The sequence below is a fragment of the Sus scrofa genome, chromosome 12, assembly GCF_000003025.6.
Source record: "Sus scrofa isolate TJ Tabasco breed Duroc chromosome 12, Sscrofa11.1, whole genome shotgun sequence".
NCBI lineage: Eukaryota > Metazoa > Chordata > Mammalia > Artiodactyla > Suidae > Sus > Sus scrofa.
The window spans coordinates 24,192,824-24,210,450 of NC_010454.4; the positions used below are offsets into that span (position 1 = coordinate 24,192,824).

At 52.8% G+C, this 17,627-nt stretch overlaps 2 protein-coding genes across 5 annotated transcripts; one reads left to right on the forward strand and one right to left on the reverse strand.

The window, feature by feature from the left end:
* PNPO (pyridoxamine 5'-phosphate oxidase) lies at positions 25–8,596 on the forward strand. Of its 3 annotated transcripts, none has more exons than XM_021067085.1 (7): positions 28–297; positions 1,484–1,608; positions 3,229–3,328; positions 4,960–5,013; positions 5,253–5,381; positions 5,704–5,774; positions 5,983–8,596. In XM_021067085.1, the coding sequence occupies exons 1-7, from the start codon at positions 160–162 to the stop codon at positions 6,149–6,151; spliced, it is 786 nt and encodes a 261-aa protein (XP_020922744.1). In that variant the 5' UTR covers positions 28–159; the 3' UTR covers positions 6,152–8,596. The 3 variants fall into 3 exon arrangements, with proteins under 3 accessions (XP_020922745.1, XP_020922744.1, XP_020922746.1); XM_021067087.1 differs by lacking the exon at positions 28–297 and adding an exon at positions 415–633; XM_021067086.1 differs by lacking the exon at positions 5,253–5,381 and having other exon boundaries at positions 25–297.
* On the reverse strand, positions 10,988–17,282 carry PRR15L (proline rich 15 like). Of its 2 annotated transcripts, none has more exons than XM_021067089.1 (2): positions 17,032–17,282; positions 10,988–12,133 (listed from the first exon to the last, which is right to left on the reverse strand). In XM_021067089.1, exon 2 carries the CDS (start codon positions 12,115–12,117, stop codon positions 11,815–11,817), a length of 303 nt encoding a protein of 100 aa, XP_020922748.1. In that variant the 5' UTR covers positions 12,118–12,133; positions 17,032–17,282; the 3' UTR covers positions 10,988–11,814. The 2 variants fall into 2 exon arrangements, with proteins under 2 accessions (XP_020922748.1, XP_020922749.1); XM_021067090.1 differs by lacking the exon at positions 17,032–17,282 and adding an exon at positions 14,841–15,909.

The following is a 17,627-nucleotide window of genomic DNA, read 5'->3' on the forward strand; positions in this document are numbered from 1 at the left end:
CTGGCTCCCTCCACCGACCCTGGGTTCCCATTGGCTCCGAGGACTTAGGGCTAAGGGCAAGTTCTTCCTTGCTGGGGTAGATTCCCGGGCTAAGAAACTGGTTCCGAATCCAAAGGAACACAGCGCGGAGCGACGCCGGGTCACGTGGCCGGCACCCCCATGACTTGTGGACTTCGGGGCGTCATCGTGACGTTCGGTCGACCTGCCCAGTGGCCCCGCTACGCCCGCCACCTGTGCAGTCGCGGTGCAGTCATGGACTTGGGGCCGATGCGCAAGAGTTACTGCGGGGAGCGAGAGGTGCCACCGCGGGGCTGGGCCTCGGCAGGGTCGGGAGCACAGGGAACCGGAGTCATCTCCGGAGGGGAGGGGAATGGGAGGAACCCTTCGGGGTTTCTGGTCCACCCCATGGGGCTCGGAGTCGTCACCGTGGGAGAAGGGGAGTTGAAAGACAACCGGCAGGGGAGGGGTTCTGGGGAAAGGAAGATCAAGATGGACTCCAGAGGCGGCTTGTCTTAGGGGGTCAAGGCTCTCCCTCTGAGGCCCACTTGGGTGGAATCCTGCCGGTCGCCTGGCGCACTCCTTGGGCGATTTACTCACCTTTCTGGCCTCAGTTTCCTCACCTGAGAAGTCATGGTATCGACCTCATGGGGATGTTATGGACTTTGATATTTATAAAGTGCCTAGAGCAATGATCATCGGCTTATAATGTTTGATAAATAAGTAACATGGAGGGAGGAGGACTAACTTAGTGGGTGGAGAGAAAGCTCCTGGCTCTTATTGCCTGTTTCCTTCCTTAGGAGAGAAACCAAGAGAACTATTTTGGAATTGGGGCCCAGAGCCCGGTTACCAGATCTGGTTGCATGTGAGCATTTCCAGAAATGCTTGTTAAACAGGCAGCTTTTCGGAGTTCCCATCGTGGCTCAGTGCTTAACGAATCCGACTAGGAACCATGAGGTTGCGGGTTCGATCCCTGGCCTTGATCTGTGGTGTAAGTCGCAGATGCGGCTCAAATCCTGCGTTGCTGTGGCTCTGGTATAGGCCGGTGGCTGCAGCTCCGATTGGACTCCTAGCCTGGGAACCTCCATGTGCTGCGGGAGCTGCCCTGGAAAAGGCAAAAAGACAAAAGCAAAAACAAAACAAACAAAAAACCAAACCAGGCAGCTTTTCATTAAACCTCAGATCTACTGAATGAGAGTTTGCAGGGTGGAGCCCAGGAATCTGTCTTTTTCTTTTTAGCCTTCCCAGGGGTGAGTGGTTTGACACTCATAACATGAAACCCTGACTTGTCCATCACTAGCTGTGCGACCCTTTTTTATGTCTGTTTCCTCACCTATAAGATGAGGCTAACAGAGCCTACTTCCTAGGTTCTGTTTTTTGTTATGAGATCATTCTTATGAAGACTAAATGAGTTAACATTTGATCTGTGCTGTGTATCCTGTAAGCATTATATGTAATTAAATGAAATAAAACTCTCCTTTCCCAGGCATTTGAGGAGACTCAGCTGACATCCCTGGACCCCGTGAAGCAGTTTGCTGCCTGGTTTGAGGAAGCTGTTCAGTGTCCTGCCATAGGGGAAGCCAATGCCATGTGTCTGGCTACCTGTACCAGGTGGGCAGAGCTGGGGCCCTTCTGGGGGTGGGTAGATGAAGTAGGAAACATAGGAAGCTCTGTTTGATGGATGATAACTACGATTTTAGTTCTGTTATTAACATGCTGTGTGGCCTCAGGCAAGTTACTTGCCCCCCTCTGGGCTTCAGTGTCCTTACCTGTAAACCAAAGATTAGACTTTACTCAATTCCATTTCAGTGATGAAATGTAGGGCCTCATCCATCTCTGCCCTTGATGCACCTCCCTCCCCATACACACACCCTTTTCTCCTCTATCTCCCCATCTCCCCAGTTCCCATATACTCTGTAAGAGGTAGATCTCCTGGAACTTTTCCATTAAGCTCTAGGCCTCTTGAAATCTAGCACAGTGTTGCTTGTATCATTCAAATGACAATCAATCATAAACCCCTTGAGACATCTCTTTTTTTTTAATTTTTTCTTTTTTTTTTTTTTTTTGCTTTTTAGGACTGCACTCACAGCATATGGAGGTTTCCAAGCGAGGGGTCTATCAGAGCTACAGCTGCCTGCCTACGCCACAACCACAACGCCAGATCCGAGCCATGTCTGTGGCCTACACCACAGCTCACAGCAACAATGGATCCTTAACCCACTGAGGCCAGGGATCCAACCTGTGTCCTCATGGATGCTAGTCAGATTCGTTAACCACTGAGCCATGATGGGAACTCTGAGACATCTCTTGTATTAGTCTCTTACTTGGCTCCTCTTGTCCCCAACTCACTACAGCATCAGGCCTTATACTTTGCCTTTGGATATCCCCCAGAGCTCTGGGCAGAGGTTCTGATATAACTGCACTTCCTGTGATCCCTGAGCATTGGCTGATTGCATTATTGTTGGTCATTGTCCTTTGAGCCTTGTTAGTTTGCTCAGGCTACCATAACGGAATACCACAGACTGGGTGGCTTAAACAACAGAAATGTATTTTCTCCTGGTTCTGGAGGTAGACCAAGACCGAGGTGCGGTCTGAGTCAGTTTCTAGTAAGGCCTTTCTTCCTGGCTTACAGATGGCCACCTATTTGCTGTGTCCTCAAAGGCCTTCCCTTTGTGTGTCTCTTCCTCTTCATATAAAGACATCAGGGAGTTCCCATTGTGGCTCATCGGGTTAAGAACCCTACCTAGTGTCCGTGAGGATGCAGGTTCGATCTCTGGCCTTGCTCAGTGGGTTAGGGATCCAGCATTGCTGCAAGCTGAGGCATGGTTCATAGATGTGGCTTGGATCCAGCAATGTTGTGGCTGTGGTGTAGGCCTGCAAGTGCAGCTCCAATTCGACCCCTAGCCTGGGAATTTCCATATGCTGCAGGTGCAGCCCTGAAAAGAAAAAGGGGGGGGGGGCACCAGTTCCATTGGATTCATTTCCGCTGAGCCATGACAGGAGCTCCTCAAAATTGAATTTTAGGGGAACTCAGTTCAGTCCATAACAGGGTGCCGAGCAGTGGTGTCATACTTGCACCTCCAGGACAAATCCCCAGGGGCAAGTGGGAATGGGTAACCTGAGTGCCCAGACAGTGCAGAATAAGGGCACAGGTGTAGACAGCCTGTGGGGAGGGGCGGTAGCAAGGCCATTGACAAGGGTTCTGACCGTGGCGCTCTGCTCTTTGCCCAGAGATGGGAGGCCGTCCGCCCGCATGGTGCTGCTGAAGGGCTTCGGCAAGGATGGCTTCCGCTTCTTCACTAACTTCCAGAGTCGAAAGGGAAAAGAGCTGGTGAGGGTTCATGGTAAATCCTTCCTGGGCCTGCAGGGTCCAGCCCTGGCTTCGTTGGTCGCCTTCTCACGCCACCTCCCCCAACCCCACCCCCTAGCCGGCTGTGCTCAGGCACTGACCTGCCTGCGGGCCTCTGCACTTGCCATTGTCTCTGCCGTGGCTGGGTGCTCTCTAACCACCCCACCTCTGCCATCCAGTAACATCAGTAGCCCCTATTCCTCCGGGTCGCAGCCCCCATTTACCACCCCACGAAAGCCTCCAGGACTCCCAGGCCAAGTCAGCCCCTTGTGCTGTTTGCTGTCATTATAACCTACAACTTTCCTTTCTGCTATTTTTTTTAGTTTCTTTTTTTTTTTTTTTTTTTTTGGTCTTTTTGTCTTTTTAGGGCCGAACCTGCGGCATTACGGAGGTTCCTAGGCTAGGGGTCCAATTGGAGCTGCAGCCACCGATCTACACTACAGTCACAGCAACGCAGGATCTGAGCTGCATCTGTAACCTACACCACAGCTCACAGCAACACCAGATCCTCAACCCACTGAGCAAGGCCAGTGATTGAACCCGCATCCTCATGGATGCTAATCGGGTTCGCTAACCACTGAGCCATGATGGGAACTCCTCTTTTTAAGTTTCTAACTGTGCATGTATTTATGGGATTATGTGATTAACTTTGTGTCCTCTTTGCGTCCTTTGCTAAACAGTAAGCTCTTTGGGGCCAGAGGCTGCATCTGTGGTGTCTCACTTGGACCCCCAGCACCTCTCCTGGTGTTGAACACAGAGTAGGTGCTTTATTTTTTATTTATTTATTTTTCTTTTTTAGGGCCACACCTGCGGCACATGGTAGTTCCCGGGCTAGGGGTCAAATCAGGGCCGTAGCCTTCGGCCTTGCCACAGCCATGGCAATGCTAGATCCATACAGCAGCTTGCAACAAGCTGGAGAATGCTGGATCCTTAACCCAGTGAGGAGGCCAGGGATCGAACACACATGCTCGTGGATAGTAGTCAGGTTCTTAACAGGAACTCCCAGAGTTGGCCCTTTGTAAACATTCAGGTTAATGAATCCAAAATGAGTCCAGTGCAGCCAGACATGCATTTCCGAGGACTTGCAAATCTGAGTAAGAGAAATGGCAAGCCTCATTTTGGAGTCCATCTGGCTTAGGTTTCCTTTTTCTTTTTTTTAAAGGCTGCATCTACAGTATATGGAGGTTCCTGGGCTAAGGCTGGAATCGGAACTGTAGCCACCAGCCTACACCCCAGCCACAGCAATGTTGGATCCAGCTGTGTCTGCGACCTACACCACAGTTGACGGCAACACCAGATCCTTAACCCACTGAGCAAGGCCAGGGATCAAACCTGTATCCTCATGGATGCTAGTCAGATTCATTTCCGCTGAGCCAGATCGGGAACTCCCTGGCTTAGGTTTTCGATGCAGCTTTACCCTCTGCTGTGTGAACTTGGGCACATGGCTTAACTTCTCTGAGCCTGTCTACACACCTAGAAAGGTAGGCCTACCTTTGAGGATTTAAATGAGATGCTACAGCGACTGCATCTGCAGACGCCCTGCCTTCTCCCTGTATGCTGGAGCCATCCTCTCTCCTATCCTGATGGCTCTCTGGATTCTCTTTGATTTCCAGGACTCTAATCCCTTCGCCTCCCTTGTCTTCTACTGGGAGCCCCTCAACCGTCAGGTGAGTGAGTATTTGCGGCACAGCTGGGGGCAGGAGGGGCCTGAGTTTAGGGACAAGCCTGGTGAAGGTCCCCAGGCTGGGCAAACATCCTGCCTTTCAGCTAGCTCTCACATAGCAGGGCTTGCTAGAGTCAGGTGTAGTGGGATAGAGATATGGAGAACAGAGAGGGCCAGGGCCTGTGCTGGGGAGAGAGGGCAGGCGGCCTTGAACACGGTTGAACCGGGGCCATCCCCGAGCAGGTGCGTTTGGAGGGCCCTGTGAAGAAGCTGCCAGAGGAGGAGGCTGAGAGCTATTTCCACTCCCGCCCCAGGAGCAGCCAGATTGGGGCTGTGGTCAGTCACCAGAGTTCTGTGATCCCTGATCGGGAGGTGAGTGGGGCTCCTCCTTAGTCCTCTGGGTGGGGAAGGCCTTGGCTCAGCCCTAGAGTCTGTCCCCAGGGGGTCCAGGGCCTTATCTCCCCAGCAGAGTGAGATGAATGGTCTCCTGGGGGGACGTGGATATGGGGAGAGCAGGGAACAGGCCTCCTGTGTTGTCTGACCCGAAACATCCCAGTGGCCCCGGAGGACAGAGGCCAGGCAGCTTTGCTCACCTGTGTCCCCAGCACTTAGCCCAGAGCACATGCTCAGTAAGTGGTCATTAAATGAATCGTTGACTGGGTCTGGCTCTCCCTGCATTCCTTCCCCTGGGCAGTATCTGAGAAAGAAAAATGAAGAACTGGAGCAGCTCTACCAGGAGCAAGAGGTGCCGAGGCCAAAATACTGGTGAGTGATACCCAGCGGTCCTCTAGCAAGGGACACTGGGACTCTGACGCTTTACGTGAAGCACCCCCGTCTGTGACATTCCAGCTCTGCTCCTCCCTGGCAACCCTGGTCAGATGCCTGCCAGCAGCTGCCTTCGAGGGGGCCCTGGGATGGTTCGGAGGGAGGTGGGGGTTGACCTGAGCACTCAGCCCTCTGCTTCTCCTTGTAGGGGTGGCTACATCCTGTACCCACAGGTGATAGAGTTCTGGCAAGGCCAGACCAACCGCCTGCACGACCGGATCATCTTTCGACGGGGCCCACCGACAGGAGACTCCCCTTTGGGGCCCATGACCCACCGAGGGGAGGAAGACTGGCTCTATGAGAGACTTGCCCCCTGACTCCCAGGCTGCGGGTGCTGACTGGAGCTGGGGCCTGTGCTAAGAGAGGGTGCGGGATCCGGAGCCAGGCCCCTCTAAACTCAACCTCTTTCCTCTCCCACCTCTTACCTTCGGAGCTCTTCAGAATTCATCCTCCGAGTTCTCTGTAGTCAGCTGGTCTAGTGCAGTAGAACAGTGGCATAGATGATCACAAATGGAAAATAATCCCTTAATTATTTTCTTACCTTGGCTATGATTTACTAGAATAGCTCCCTCTAGGGGTAGCATCGGGTGTGATTCCCTTTTCTGATGACAGGGGGTGGGCACCCAGCAACCTTGTGATCTTGTGACTCTCATGTGATAGTCATGCTGGCCAAAGCTGATTGGTCCCAGCAGAATCACCTGAGCTGGTATAGCCAATCAATTTTTCTTGTCTCCCATTTGAAATGTGAAATGGAGAGACCAGAGCTTGGGAGTCATTGTAGCGAAGTCAATAATGGCAGCCTGAAGCACCTGAGGCTGCTGCCCTTACAATTCACTGCGTTGTCCCCTGGATCCCTCCTTTTATGTCCGGGCTGTGCAATTCCTCTTCCTACCTCAAAACACCTATTATCTCTAAAAAAAAAAAAAAAAAATTTTTTTTTGGCTCAATCAAGCTAGAATCGGTTTGTGTTGCTTGCAACTAACCCATTTCGTCATAGGATATTTTTATACCACTTACCCAGCAGATACCTGCTTTCCAATATCTGAAGCACAGCTGTTTGTGGCTCAGCAGTAACAAACCTGACTCAGATCCATGAGAACACAGGATCAATCCATGGCCTTGCTCAGGATCCAGCATTGCTGTGAGCTGCAGCGTAGGTCTCAGACTCGGCTCGGATCTGGCCTTGTTGTGGCTGTGATGTAGGCCGGCAGCTGAAGCTCCAATTCGACCCCTGGTCTGGAAACTTCCATATGTCATGGGTGCAGCCCTAAAAAGCTGGGGGGAGCAATGTGGAAAAGAGGCGCTTATTCTCTAGCTCCAAGGGACCCATGAGTGGAAGTTGCACAGAAGTACCTTTCATCTCAATATGGGCAGAGATTTCAAAGAATATGGGCTGCCTAGGAGGGAGTAGCTTAGGGAGGGAGGGAGTGTTCTGTCAGGAGTTTTGTAGAAGGGACTTACACTGGTACCTGTGGGCCGGAAAGATTTTCATCAAGCTTTACTTTCTATATTTGTTAAAACTGTGTGTGTGTATGCATGCATACATATACATTTCACTTTCCAGATATGAAGTTAAATATGCCTTTTTTTTTTTTTTCTTTTTAGGGCCACACCTGCAGCATATGGAGGTTCCCAGGCTAGGGGTCAAATCGGAGCTACAGCTGCCGGCCTACACCACGGCCACAGCAACACAGGATCCAAGCCGTGTCTGGGACCTACGCCACAGCTCACGGCAATGCCAGATCCTTAACTCACTGAGCAAGGCCAGGGCTCGAACCTGCGTCCTCATGGATACTAGTCAGGTGTGTTAACCACTGAGCCATGACAGGAACTCCAAGACTATGCCTTTCTGACACTCACACATCCCTTTACCCCCCATCCACCTCTAGCGATGATGACTCCTCATTCGCTGGTTTTCATCCTCACTGGAATTACCTGAGAAGCTTTAAAACCTTGATGCCTAGGCTCTAAGGTTGCGAGCCCCCTGATAGTAGATTCTGGCTACTCGCAGGCCAGCAGCACCAGCATCACTTGGGAGCCCACCCCAGAGCCATTGAATTCTGCTCTCCTTTTAACAAGGCAACCCCCAGGAGTTCCCTGGTGAGCTCGTGGGTTAAGGACCTGGCATCACTGCTATGGCTTAGGTCTGTCTGTCCCTGGCCCAGGAACTTCCACATGCTGTGGGCAAGGCCAAAAAAAAAAGACCACTCTTGCCCCCAGTGATCAGATACATGAACTTCAACCTCTAAACCAGCCACCTTCCACCCTCACGATTGGATTCTTCAGTAACCCTCAGCTGAGGCCTGTGCCCAACTGTAGTATTTGTTTTTCTGAGCACAAGTCTGGTGACCAGGGACAGCCTGCATGAGTGGCCTATAGGCTGTGGAGAGGAGCCAGGCTGGGCAAATGTTTGCTGTGACTAATCCAGGATCAGAGAACTGGCTATTTGCACACGTTGGCATTGAACTTGCTCCTCAGCAAACTGTGTTCCATTCCACTGTATGGGTGTGTGCTTCCGCCTCTGTTACAGACCCACTTCCTCCAAGGGTGGCCTCAGGGTGTTCATCCCCCCAACCCCTGCGGGGGGATCAGGAAGGCCCAGTGCAGGGGAGGGTGCTGGGGTGCCCTTCCCTACCTTGACCTGTTTGTGTTATTGGCGGCTGTGTCTCCCCTCTGCTTTAAGCCCGGTCTCAGCTGTTCTTTGCTTTCCTCTGACAGTCCCTGTGCTAAATCTATAATAAAAGCTGGTCAGCTGTGCATAATTTTAATGTTCCATTTAGCCTGGTCTCGCCCCGCCAGCCCCCAGGAAGGAGGGAGTTGAGAATTTAAGCAACCACCCCCCTCTGGCTTTTCCTCCCTGAACATGGGCGGGGGCGGTGGGGGGGAGGGGAGTTGGACGTCCAGCAGGGGGAGCCCGATGCCCAAGGTTGGCCCCTTGTGGACTGCGCGCAGGCCAGTTCTTGCCGCCCCCAACCCTCCCCTCCCCTCCCCGCCTTGGTTCTAGTCCCAGTGAAACTTTGCTCGATAACCTGTAGCCTCTCCCAGCTCCTGCACATATTTGCACTCTCGCTTCCTCCTCCAGCCTCATGAAAACTTGGAGCTGCCTTGGCTCTGCAGGGGCAGCTCCCTGGGCAGCCAGATCTCCCTTTGGCTTTTAGTTCCCGCCCCCATGGCCACCCATCCGTCCCCCAGCTTCGGGATATATGTGGAGTTTTCCTGGAAGAGTCGCGCGGACATCACTTTGGGGCTGTGGAGCGGGGTCGCAGGCACAGGGCAGAGGGGCCCCGCAGACTCTCTCACCTAAGAGGGGCAATAGCAGCCGAGTCTGGGCACCGTTATGAGGTAGACACAGGAGTCAGCCCAGGCCCAGCCTCATCCCCCACCCCTTGCCTCTGGGAGCTGCAGGATGGCTGAAGGGCAGGTTCTTATAGGCTGAGATCTCAGAGGACACTCAGCCTTGAAGCTAGTCGGCTTCCCCAGACTGGTTCGAGTCTGGGCAGCCCTCTCGTTGGGCGCTTACCTCCCTGGATCCCAAGGCCCAGGCATGGCCCTCTCTTAAGGCACCTCCCCTTCGGAAGAAGGTGATTTTTGCTCCTTTCTTTGTTCTAAGCCTCAGGTTCCCCTCCCTGAGCAGATAAAAATCCAGCCTGGCAGGGGTCTTGTGGTGCCGCGGTCAGCACCAGCCCCACTGTGAGCCCTGACTGAGGGCAAGTGACTTACCCTCTCTAAGCCTTGGCTAAGGCACCTGAAAAACTGGTGATGAGAGGATTAAATGAGTACTCGCCACAGGGCCTGGCCCCTTGTAAGCCCTCTGTGAGCGTCAGCTGCTAACCCTGGAAAGGGCTGCAGTCCAGGGAAAGTCAGCTCCTTCGTGAGAGGTTTTATGGATTGAGTCATTGGTGGGACACTAGAAAGTTCCATGTAGTGGGGAGGGGATAGAAGAGGCTTTGGGGAAGAGAGCACACCGGAGCCTGCCTTCCCTCCCTCCAGCCCCTGGTCTCTCACTCATCCTGAGTTCCCTCTGGCCTGAGCCAGGCCACCAAACAAAGGCCCCCTTGTACAGATCTGTTTGTTTTGGTAATAAATTTCCTGGGTTAAGCTCCCTGTGGTGGGTGGCCCAGGAGCCTATGAGGAGTTGAGCTGGAAGCCACAGAATCACTTTGTTTAGTTGTCACCTTGGTCTCTCTCTGTTCCCACTGTGAGCTCCAGAAATCTGGCCAATTTTTTTTTTTTTTCCCTCAGTTTCCAGCTCCTGGGCTTGAGGAGGGTTTGGACCTAACAGCATAGGGAGTAAGCTTTCTCCTGGTCCTTAAGTGGAAGCTGTGGGCTAGGGTGGGCTTCCTTTATAAAAGAAAGGGAAGGAAACCCATATTCACTGAGCACCTACAGGACTACTTATGGGTCACTTGATATTGACAACTCCCTGTGAGCCCATTTGACAGAGAGCAAACTGAGGCTCAGATGAGGTGGGGTTTTTATTGTTGTTTGTTCGTTTTTATTTTTATTTATTTATTATTATTATTAATATTCTGTTTTTTAGGGCCACACCTGCGGCATATGGAAGTTCCCAGGGTAGGGGTCATGTTGGAGCTGCAGCTATGGGCTTATACCACAGCCACAGCAACACAGGATCCGAGCTGCGTCTTCGACCTACACCACAGCTCACAGCAACGCCAGATCCTTAACCCATTGAGCGAGGCCAGGGATCAAACCTGAGTCCTCATGGTTTCTAGGGGATTCATTTCCGCTACACCACAATGGGAACTCCTGTTTTTGTTTGTTTTTAACGTTTTCAAAATCACCCAGCTACTAAACAGTAGAATCAGAATTCGAATCTTGATCCCAAACCAAACCACTGAGACTTTGGGGTTAATCACCAGAGGTCTGCTCCATTCTCTTGGAGTCCCTGACAACAGATCCAGAAAAAAACTAACCGCTGAGGGGTAACTAGCTCCCTCCTTTGCTCTCTCCATCCCTAGATGCTAAAGATGGCTTGGTGGTGAAGTTAGTGATCCAGGGAAGACATTTTTACACACAAGACCCTTCCTGATGCTTAAAAGGAACAGTTTGAGCACAAAATTCCATTTTACTCACATGAAAGGAGCAAAGGCATGAAAAACAGCATCTTACTAAATTCAAGACAAGAGCATAAATAGGTTCTCTGCTTTTGCAGCATTGTTTATTACAAAAAGAGAAACCTATCATTTTTTTTTAAGCAAAATTCAAGGCTCCAGGACTTATCTCTGGGGCTGATCCATTCTTAAATATTAGCAGGGAGAGGAGGACACAGAACTGGTTGCTTTTAAAGCTTCTCCACCCTCTTTTCGAGTTTGGGCCGGTGGGGGAAATGTAGCTTCCCTTTGAAGGTGTGCAGGAACCTGTGGGGTCCCTAATCTGGCCTTTGGCAGCACCCCCTTGGAGTACCAGGGTCCCCCTCCTCCTGCACACCTTGGGGGCAAAGTTCCAGGAAGTGTCCCACTCGCCTTAGGAGGTGAGCTCGAGTTCAGCATCTCTGGGCTCAACTCCCGGAAACCACCCACCGTCACGTGACTTCTGGAAACTACACTCTCAGAACTGGTCCGGGGAACAATCACAGGTAGAGAAAGTAGAGGGAGCAGCAGTTCACACTCACCCTTGACCCCATACCCAGGAGGAGGTGAGATCGATCCGGCTCCCTCTCTCCATTCCTTGTCATACCCACCACCCTGCCGGCACTGCCCCTGCTTCCAGGACTTTCCATCCTTGAGCTGGAGGGCCTTTGTGTGTGGCGGGGGAGGGTGGGAAGGCCTGGGATCTCTCAGGCCTTCCAGAACACAGGAGCACATAAATACCAACCTAAAACCAGACCTTTCCTGCCAGCAGGCATCACCTACCCCCACGGCTTCAGCTGTGGCCAAAGAGGCCAGCGTGGCAAGCTCCCGTCTCAGAGCCAGCTGACGGCAGCGAGCCAGGAGGTGCCTAGCATCCTCCTTGGTCCCCTTCACTGTCCTTTGCCCTCCCTGTCATCAAAGAGGCTGGGGTTCTCCGCCAGCGTGGCCCGGATTTTTTTCTTCTCTTTGAAGCGGCCCGAATTGGAGACTTTGACGTGCTTGCCCTTCGTGTTCTTGTCCACAATCTTCTCCAGGCGGGTGTTAAACTCGCTGTCTGGGCTCCCGCTGTCCGGCCTCGGGGGCTCCGCACCGCCCTCGCTCTGGGCGTAGGTGTCAGGGATCTCATACAACACCTTGGGGGTGGATTTCTTTTTCCGGAGGAAGGTCAGCTTCCACCAACCAACTTCGGTCATGGCGCTGTGGGGCTTTCTGCAGGTGCAGGAGTGCAGAGAGAAAGGGATCAGAAGAGAGAAGGGGCCTTGGAGCAGTCCTTTCTAGTCTCTGAACCGTGGGCTATTTTAACAGCCTGGGCTTGGAGTTCCCATTGTGGCCCAGCAGGTTAAGAGCCCAACTAATATCCAGGAGGATGCAGATTCAATTCCTGGCCTTGTTCGGTGGGTTAAGGATCTGGCATTGCCACAGCATAGGTTGGGGATGTGGCTTGGATCCCACGGTGCTGTGGTCGTGGTGTAGGCTGGCCACTGTGGCTCCAATTCGACCCCTAGCCCGGAACTTAAATACGCCACAGGAGTGGCTGTATAAAGAAGAAGAAAGAAAAATAGCCTGGACGTGAAAGAACTGAAGGGGCCAAATGAACCCAGCATTCAAGTAAGTGACGCAGTCCTTTGGGAGAATATGAGCAGAGAGGGGTCTGGGGAGGGGACGGCCAAGAAAACATCCATGGGGAAGCCATTTGGGCCAGGCAGTGGGGACAATGGGACAGCCACACCCCACTGCCACGCAGCTCTGAGACTTCAAGCTCCTTGGAGCTGCAGGACAGTGAACAGCTCACCCAGGTCACAAAGCAACCCCGCCTTTGCCACCTTCTCAAGCTCCTCCTGCTACACCTCCAGGCCCTGCTGCCAGGAGTGGGTAGATGGTTAGCTGGTGTCAGACAGACAGAAACAACCTGTGCATTTTGCTTGGAATCCATTATAAAATTAAATAGGATTTTTTTTTTTTTTTGTCTTTTGTCTTTTTTTTTTTTTTTTTTTGCTTTTTAGGACCGCACCCTCGGTATATGGAGGTTCCCAGGCTAGGGGTCTAATCAGAGCTACAGCTGCCGGCCTATACCACAGCCACAACAATGCTGGATCCAAGCCGTGTCTGTGACCTACACTATAGCTCACAGCAATGCCAGATCCTCAACCCACTGAACAAGACCAGGAACAGAAACGGAGTCCTCATGGATCCTAGTCAGGTTTGTTAAACACTGAGCCACAACGGGAACTCCCTAAATAGGATTCGTGATGTTTAGAGTAATTCGGACTCCCCAGTGGTGGGTCAGCTGGGGTTTTTCTAAGGGGGAGGAACATCGGCTGGGAGTGGGAGGTTCCAGCCTGTGATCACCATACCCCACAGACCCAAGGGGCCTGGAGGCTCAAAGCTGCATGGCAGCGGGGTGTGGCTGTCCCATTGTCCCTGCTGCCTGGCTCAAATGGTTTCCGGGGATGTGTCCTTGGCCACCCCTTCCCCAGACCCTCCTCTGCTCATGTTCCCCCAAAGGATTGCATCACCCATCCCTTCCAGCCCTAACATTTGTCTCTAAGATTAATCCCTGCCCTGTAGACATGCTTTGCAAAGGAAAACTTATGCTAATGTAATCATTATTAAGAGATGGTTACCTCTCCCCATAAGCTTCCACGAGGACAGGGGTTTGAAGGGGACCCAAGCATTTGGAAGGTTTGGTGGGGCCAAGAGGTCCGTGTGGGGTATGGTTCCCACAGGCTGGACCCTCCGTAAAGACATCCTGCAAGGGTGGGGGAAGGGGGCTGAAGTCCTGGCTTCTCCACCGACACCGTGATGTGTCCTGACACAGAGGTGGCCCAAGTTGCTGTCTGAGCTGGTGGAAGATCTGGCAGATGAAGCTGCCTGGACATCCCAAGAGCAAGAGAGCACAGGCTGGAGGAATTCAGATCGACAAAAGAACAGGCAGAGAGATGAGAAGTGGAGACGCCTCTGGGGCCTGGAGAGATTGGTGGTCTGCTTCTCAGGACCCCATGGTGGGGGCTGTGAAGGTCGTGGGGAAGAAGGTGCAATACAGTGGCGGTGACCAGAAAGCTAGACAGGGAGCAGGCCCACGCCCAGGCAAACATATCACCTCCTTATGAAAATGATGGTCTTTTTTTCTTGGAAATACCTAATTTATTTTTTTTTCTTTTTAGGGCCGCACCCATGGCATATGGAAGTTCCCAGGCGAGGGGTCAAATCAGAGCTGCAGCTGCCAGCCTACACCCCAGCCACTGCAATGCCAGATCCGAGCCTTGTTTGTGACCTAAACCACAGCTCATGGCAACACTGGATCCTTATCCACTGAGTGGGGCCAGGGATCGAACCCACATATACTGGTCATATACTGGTGGGGTTCTTAACCTGCTGAGCCACAGCGGGAACTCCAAAACTGATGGTCTTAACTACATTCTCTAAAAATACCAGAAAGAAGTATGACAAATGGAGTTCCCATCAGGGCTCAGCAGTAATGAATCCGACTAGTATCCATGAGGATGCGGGTTCGATCCCTGGCCTCACTCAGTGGGTTAAGGATTGGGGGTTGCTGGGAGTTGTGGTGTAGGTCACAGATGCAGCTCGGATCTGGCATTGCTGTAGCTCTGGCATAGGCCGGCAGCTGCAGCTCTGATTTGACACCTGGCCTGGGAACTTCCATGTGCCGTGAGTACAGACCTAAAGAGAGAGAGAGAGAGGGAAGGAAGGAAGGAAGGAAGGAAGGAAAGGAAGGAAGAAAGAAGGAAAGAAAGATGACAAATAATTAATATTGGCTTTATTTATGTAGACGGAATAGGGGATGTTTTCTCCTCTACTTTTCTGACTCCCAGATTTTCCATAATGAGTCGGATTTTTTTTTTTTTTTAAGAGGGGAGAGTATCAAAATCAGGAAAAATGAAAGCAGGGTGCTCACCTAGACGTGGAACGAGCTGTGCGCCTACATCTGTGGCTCCCTTGTGGCTGTGGTCCCCTGTCCCTCCATATCCCCGTCCCCTTGCCCAGAGCACATGCCCCATCAATTCCTTCCCACTGCTTCGCCCAGGAAGCAGATCCCACGGTGCCAGCTCTGTCCCTCGGGCTGAGCTCAAGTAGCAAGAGAATCCCGGTGAGATCTAGTGCAGCTCCCACTTGGGGAGTGAAGGAGGGGTGTGTGGTCAGATAAATACTTTCAGGGCACCCTGGAGAGGTGAGCGCACCAAGGGGACAGCCTGAGAGCTTTGCTTTGGCCGCCTGCCCCACCTGGGCTTAGCACAGCCTTGCACAGAACTTGGTGTTCCAGAATGGGTTTCTGGAAGGAGTGGTGGGGAGAGCTGGGAAGGAGGAACAGGGCTCCTGCTTGGCCTGTGGGTGCCCCAGTAACCACCTAGTCTGGGGCAAGGCCCACAGCCCCACCACTGCTCATCCAGGGCTGCCAAGGAACTTGGAGAGTGGAGGATCCAGCTCCTAAACCAGCAGTAACCACCAAACTGCCTAGCTCCATGAGAGGAAGTGGCTTCTGCTTGTGCCAGTTAAAATGTACCCACTTTTATAGCTATTTGAACTTGGCATCCACAGGGCTTAACTCTCCTTGGAGTAAAAGGAGGAACAGATCACAAGGAAGTTGTCAGAAAAACCGCAGAGAGAGGTTGGAATAGCCCTGGGACCCTGCCCTGGAGCTTCCATCATGGCACCAAGGCATCGGTGCCCTTGTCTCCCAGCCTTGAACTCTGGTCTCTCCAAGATGCTGTCTGCCAGACCTTGCTATCATTTCTGTTCAGGAGGACACGCCAGCACCAGTAAGCAGGTGTTTGGCCCTTTAGGCAAAACTGACCTATGGAAATCTGAATTTGCACAGCAGATAAATTATTCTTTGTTTTTTTGTTGTTGTTGTTTTAAGGCCACACGCGTGGCATATGGAGGCTGGGGTCGAAGTGGAGCTACAGCTGCCAGCCTACACCACAGCCATAGCAACATCAGATCTGAGCCACATCTGCGACCTACACCACAGCTCACAGCAACGCCAGATCCTTAACCCACTGAGCGAGGCCAGGGATCGAACCCGCAACCTCATGGTTCCTAGACGGATTCGTTTCCGATGTGCTACAATGAGAATTTCAAATTATTCTTTGTTTTACAAAATAACCCAGTTGTAAGATTCTTTAAAAGAGTGAACTATCCCAAGAGAGTGTAAAATCTGATTTGCTTTAGGGTAAAAAAAAAAAGTGACACAATATCCCAGGTGTCCAAAGTTGCAAAGGGACAGATGCCTGCAGTCACATGGCTGTGCCTAATCACAGGAGGGTGGGGAGTGGAGGGGCGGGGGTGTACCTTGGATTTTGGAGAGACTTAGCATTTGGAGACATGTCTGTTTAGTCAGGGCCCTGAGCAAGCCCCGCTGAGGGCTGGGCCCTTGCCCCAGAGCATTGTAATCCACGGGGTGATCAAAATCAGCCCTGAGGATGCCAGCTCCACCTCCACTATGTGTACAGCTTGGGAACCCACACAGGGCCTTCTGGGACAGCTTGCACCCTGGCATGTACTTGGGCACCCCAGGACAGCCCCCCACCATGCCAGCTGCATTCTGTGAGCTGTCCTGAGGGCCTTGCCCAGACTGGGTCGGGCCCCTTCTGAGCTGGGACAAGCTAACCATTGACTAGGGGTGGAGGTGGAAGGTTAGAAGGGGCAGCGGATGTGGAGGGAGCAAGTCGGCTTCTATTTCTAAGACAAAACCCAGAACCCCTGCCACCAACACCAGGCCATCTCTCTGCAATGCCCTTATGGTACTTCTCCACTCTGCCTAAGATGGGCACCGTGGGTGGACAGAGGATCTTCCTACCGGACAGCTGAAAACATCCTCCAGGCTGGGGGGTAGGAGGTGGTAGGCTCCAGTTCAGCAAGAGTTAATAGAGAAACTGCGCTGGAGTGAAACTTTCCCAGAAGGATCTCTGCGGGAGGCCTGGACAGATGCCAAGAAGCCAGGGGGATGAGTGGCTTTCCGCCTGCCCACCTAAGGAGAGACGCCTGCTCCCCCTCCCAGCTGGGCCTGTCAGCTGTGGAGGCAGAACGGGGTGCCCTGGCAGGGGTCTGTGCCTTGGTTTCCCCACCCACCCACCCTCTGCCTGTACCTGTTATCCTGACTGCTCCGGACTGGAGTCGAGAGATGCCCTAGAGAAGGAGCAGAGTGTAGGAGCTGCCCCCAGGGAGACTGGCGGGAGGTGGGGGTGCCTCCGGGGTGCCACCCGCACACCAGGCAAGGCTCGGGCCGGGAGAGCTGGGTAGGAGCAGCTGTGCAGCAGGTGCAAGAGAAACAGGTGCAGGAGCGGGTACCTGCCCCGCTGCGGCTCCAGGAGTCAAGGTGAACCTGAAACCCAGCCCCTCCCGGCTAAGTAAACAGAAGCAGAGGCTGGCTCAGCTGATGAATATTCATCACCCCAGAAATCCAATCCCAGCGCCCCTGCACCCACCCAGAAGCCAGGGTCCTCCAGGGAACGCCTAGCCGGGAGGAGGAAATCCCGAGGGAGGTCTGGGGTGGGGGGAACACGGGAGAGAGGCTCCAGTTTCCCCACTCTCAGGTGCCTGGCTGCCACCCCGGCCATAGCCAAGGTCACTCCTCACCCATTTCATGCCCCAAAGAGACCAGACCCCTCTCTAACACAGACTGCCACCTGGATGTGGCCCCGGGCACAATCGGGAAAGGGTTAAGGGCTGCTGCTCCGTTGGT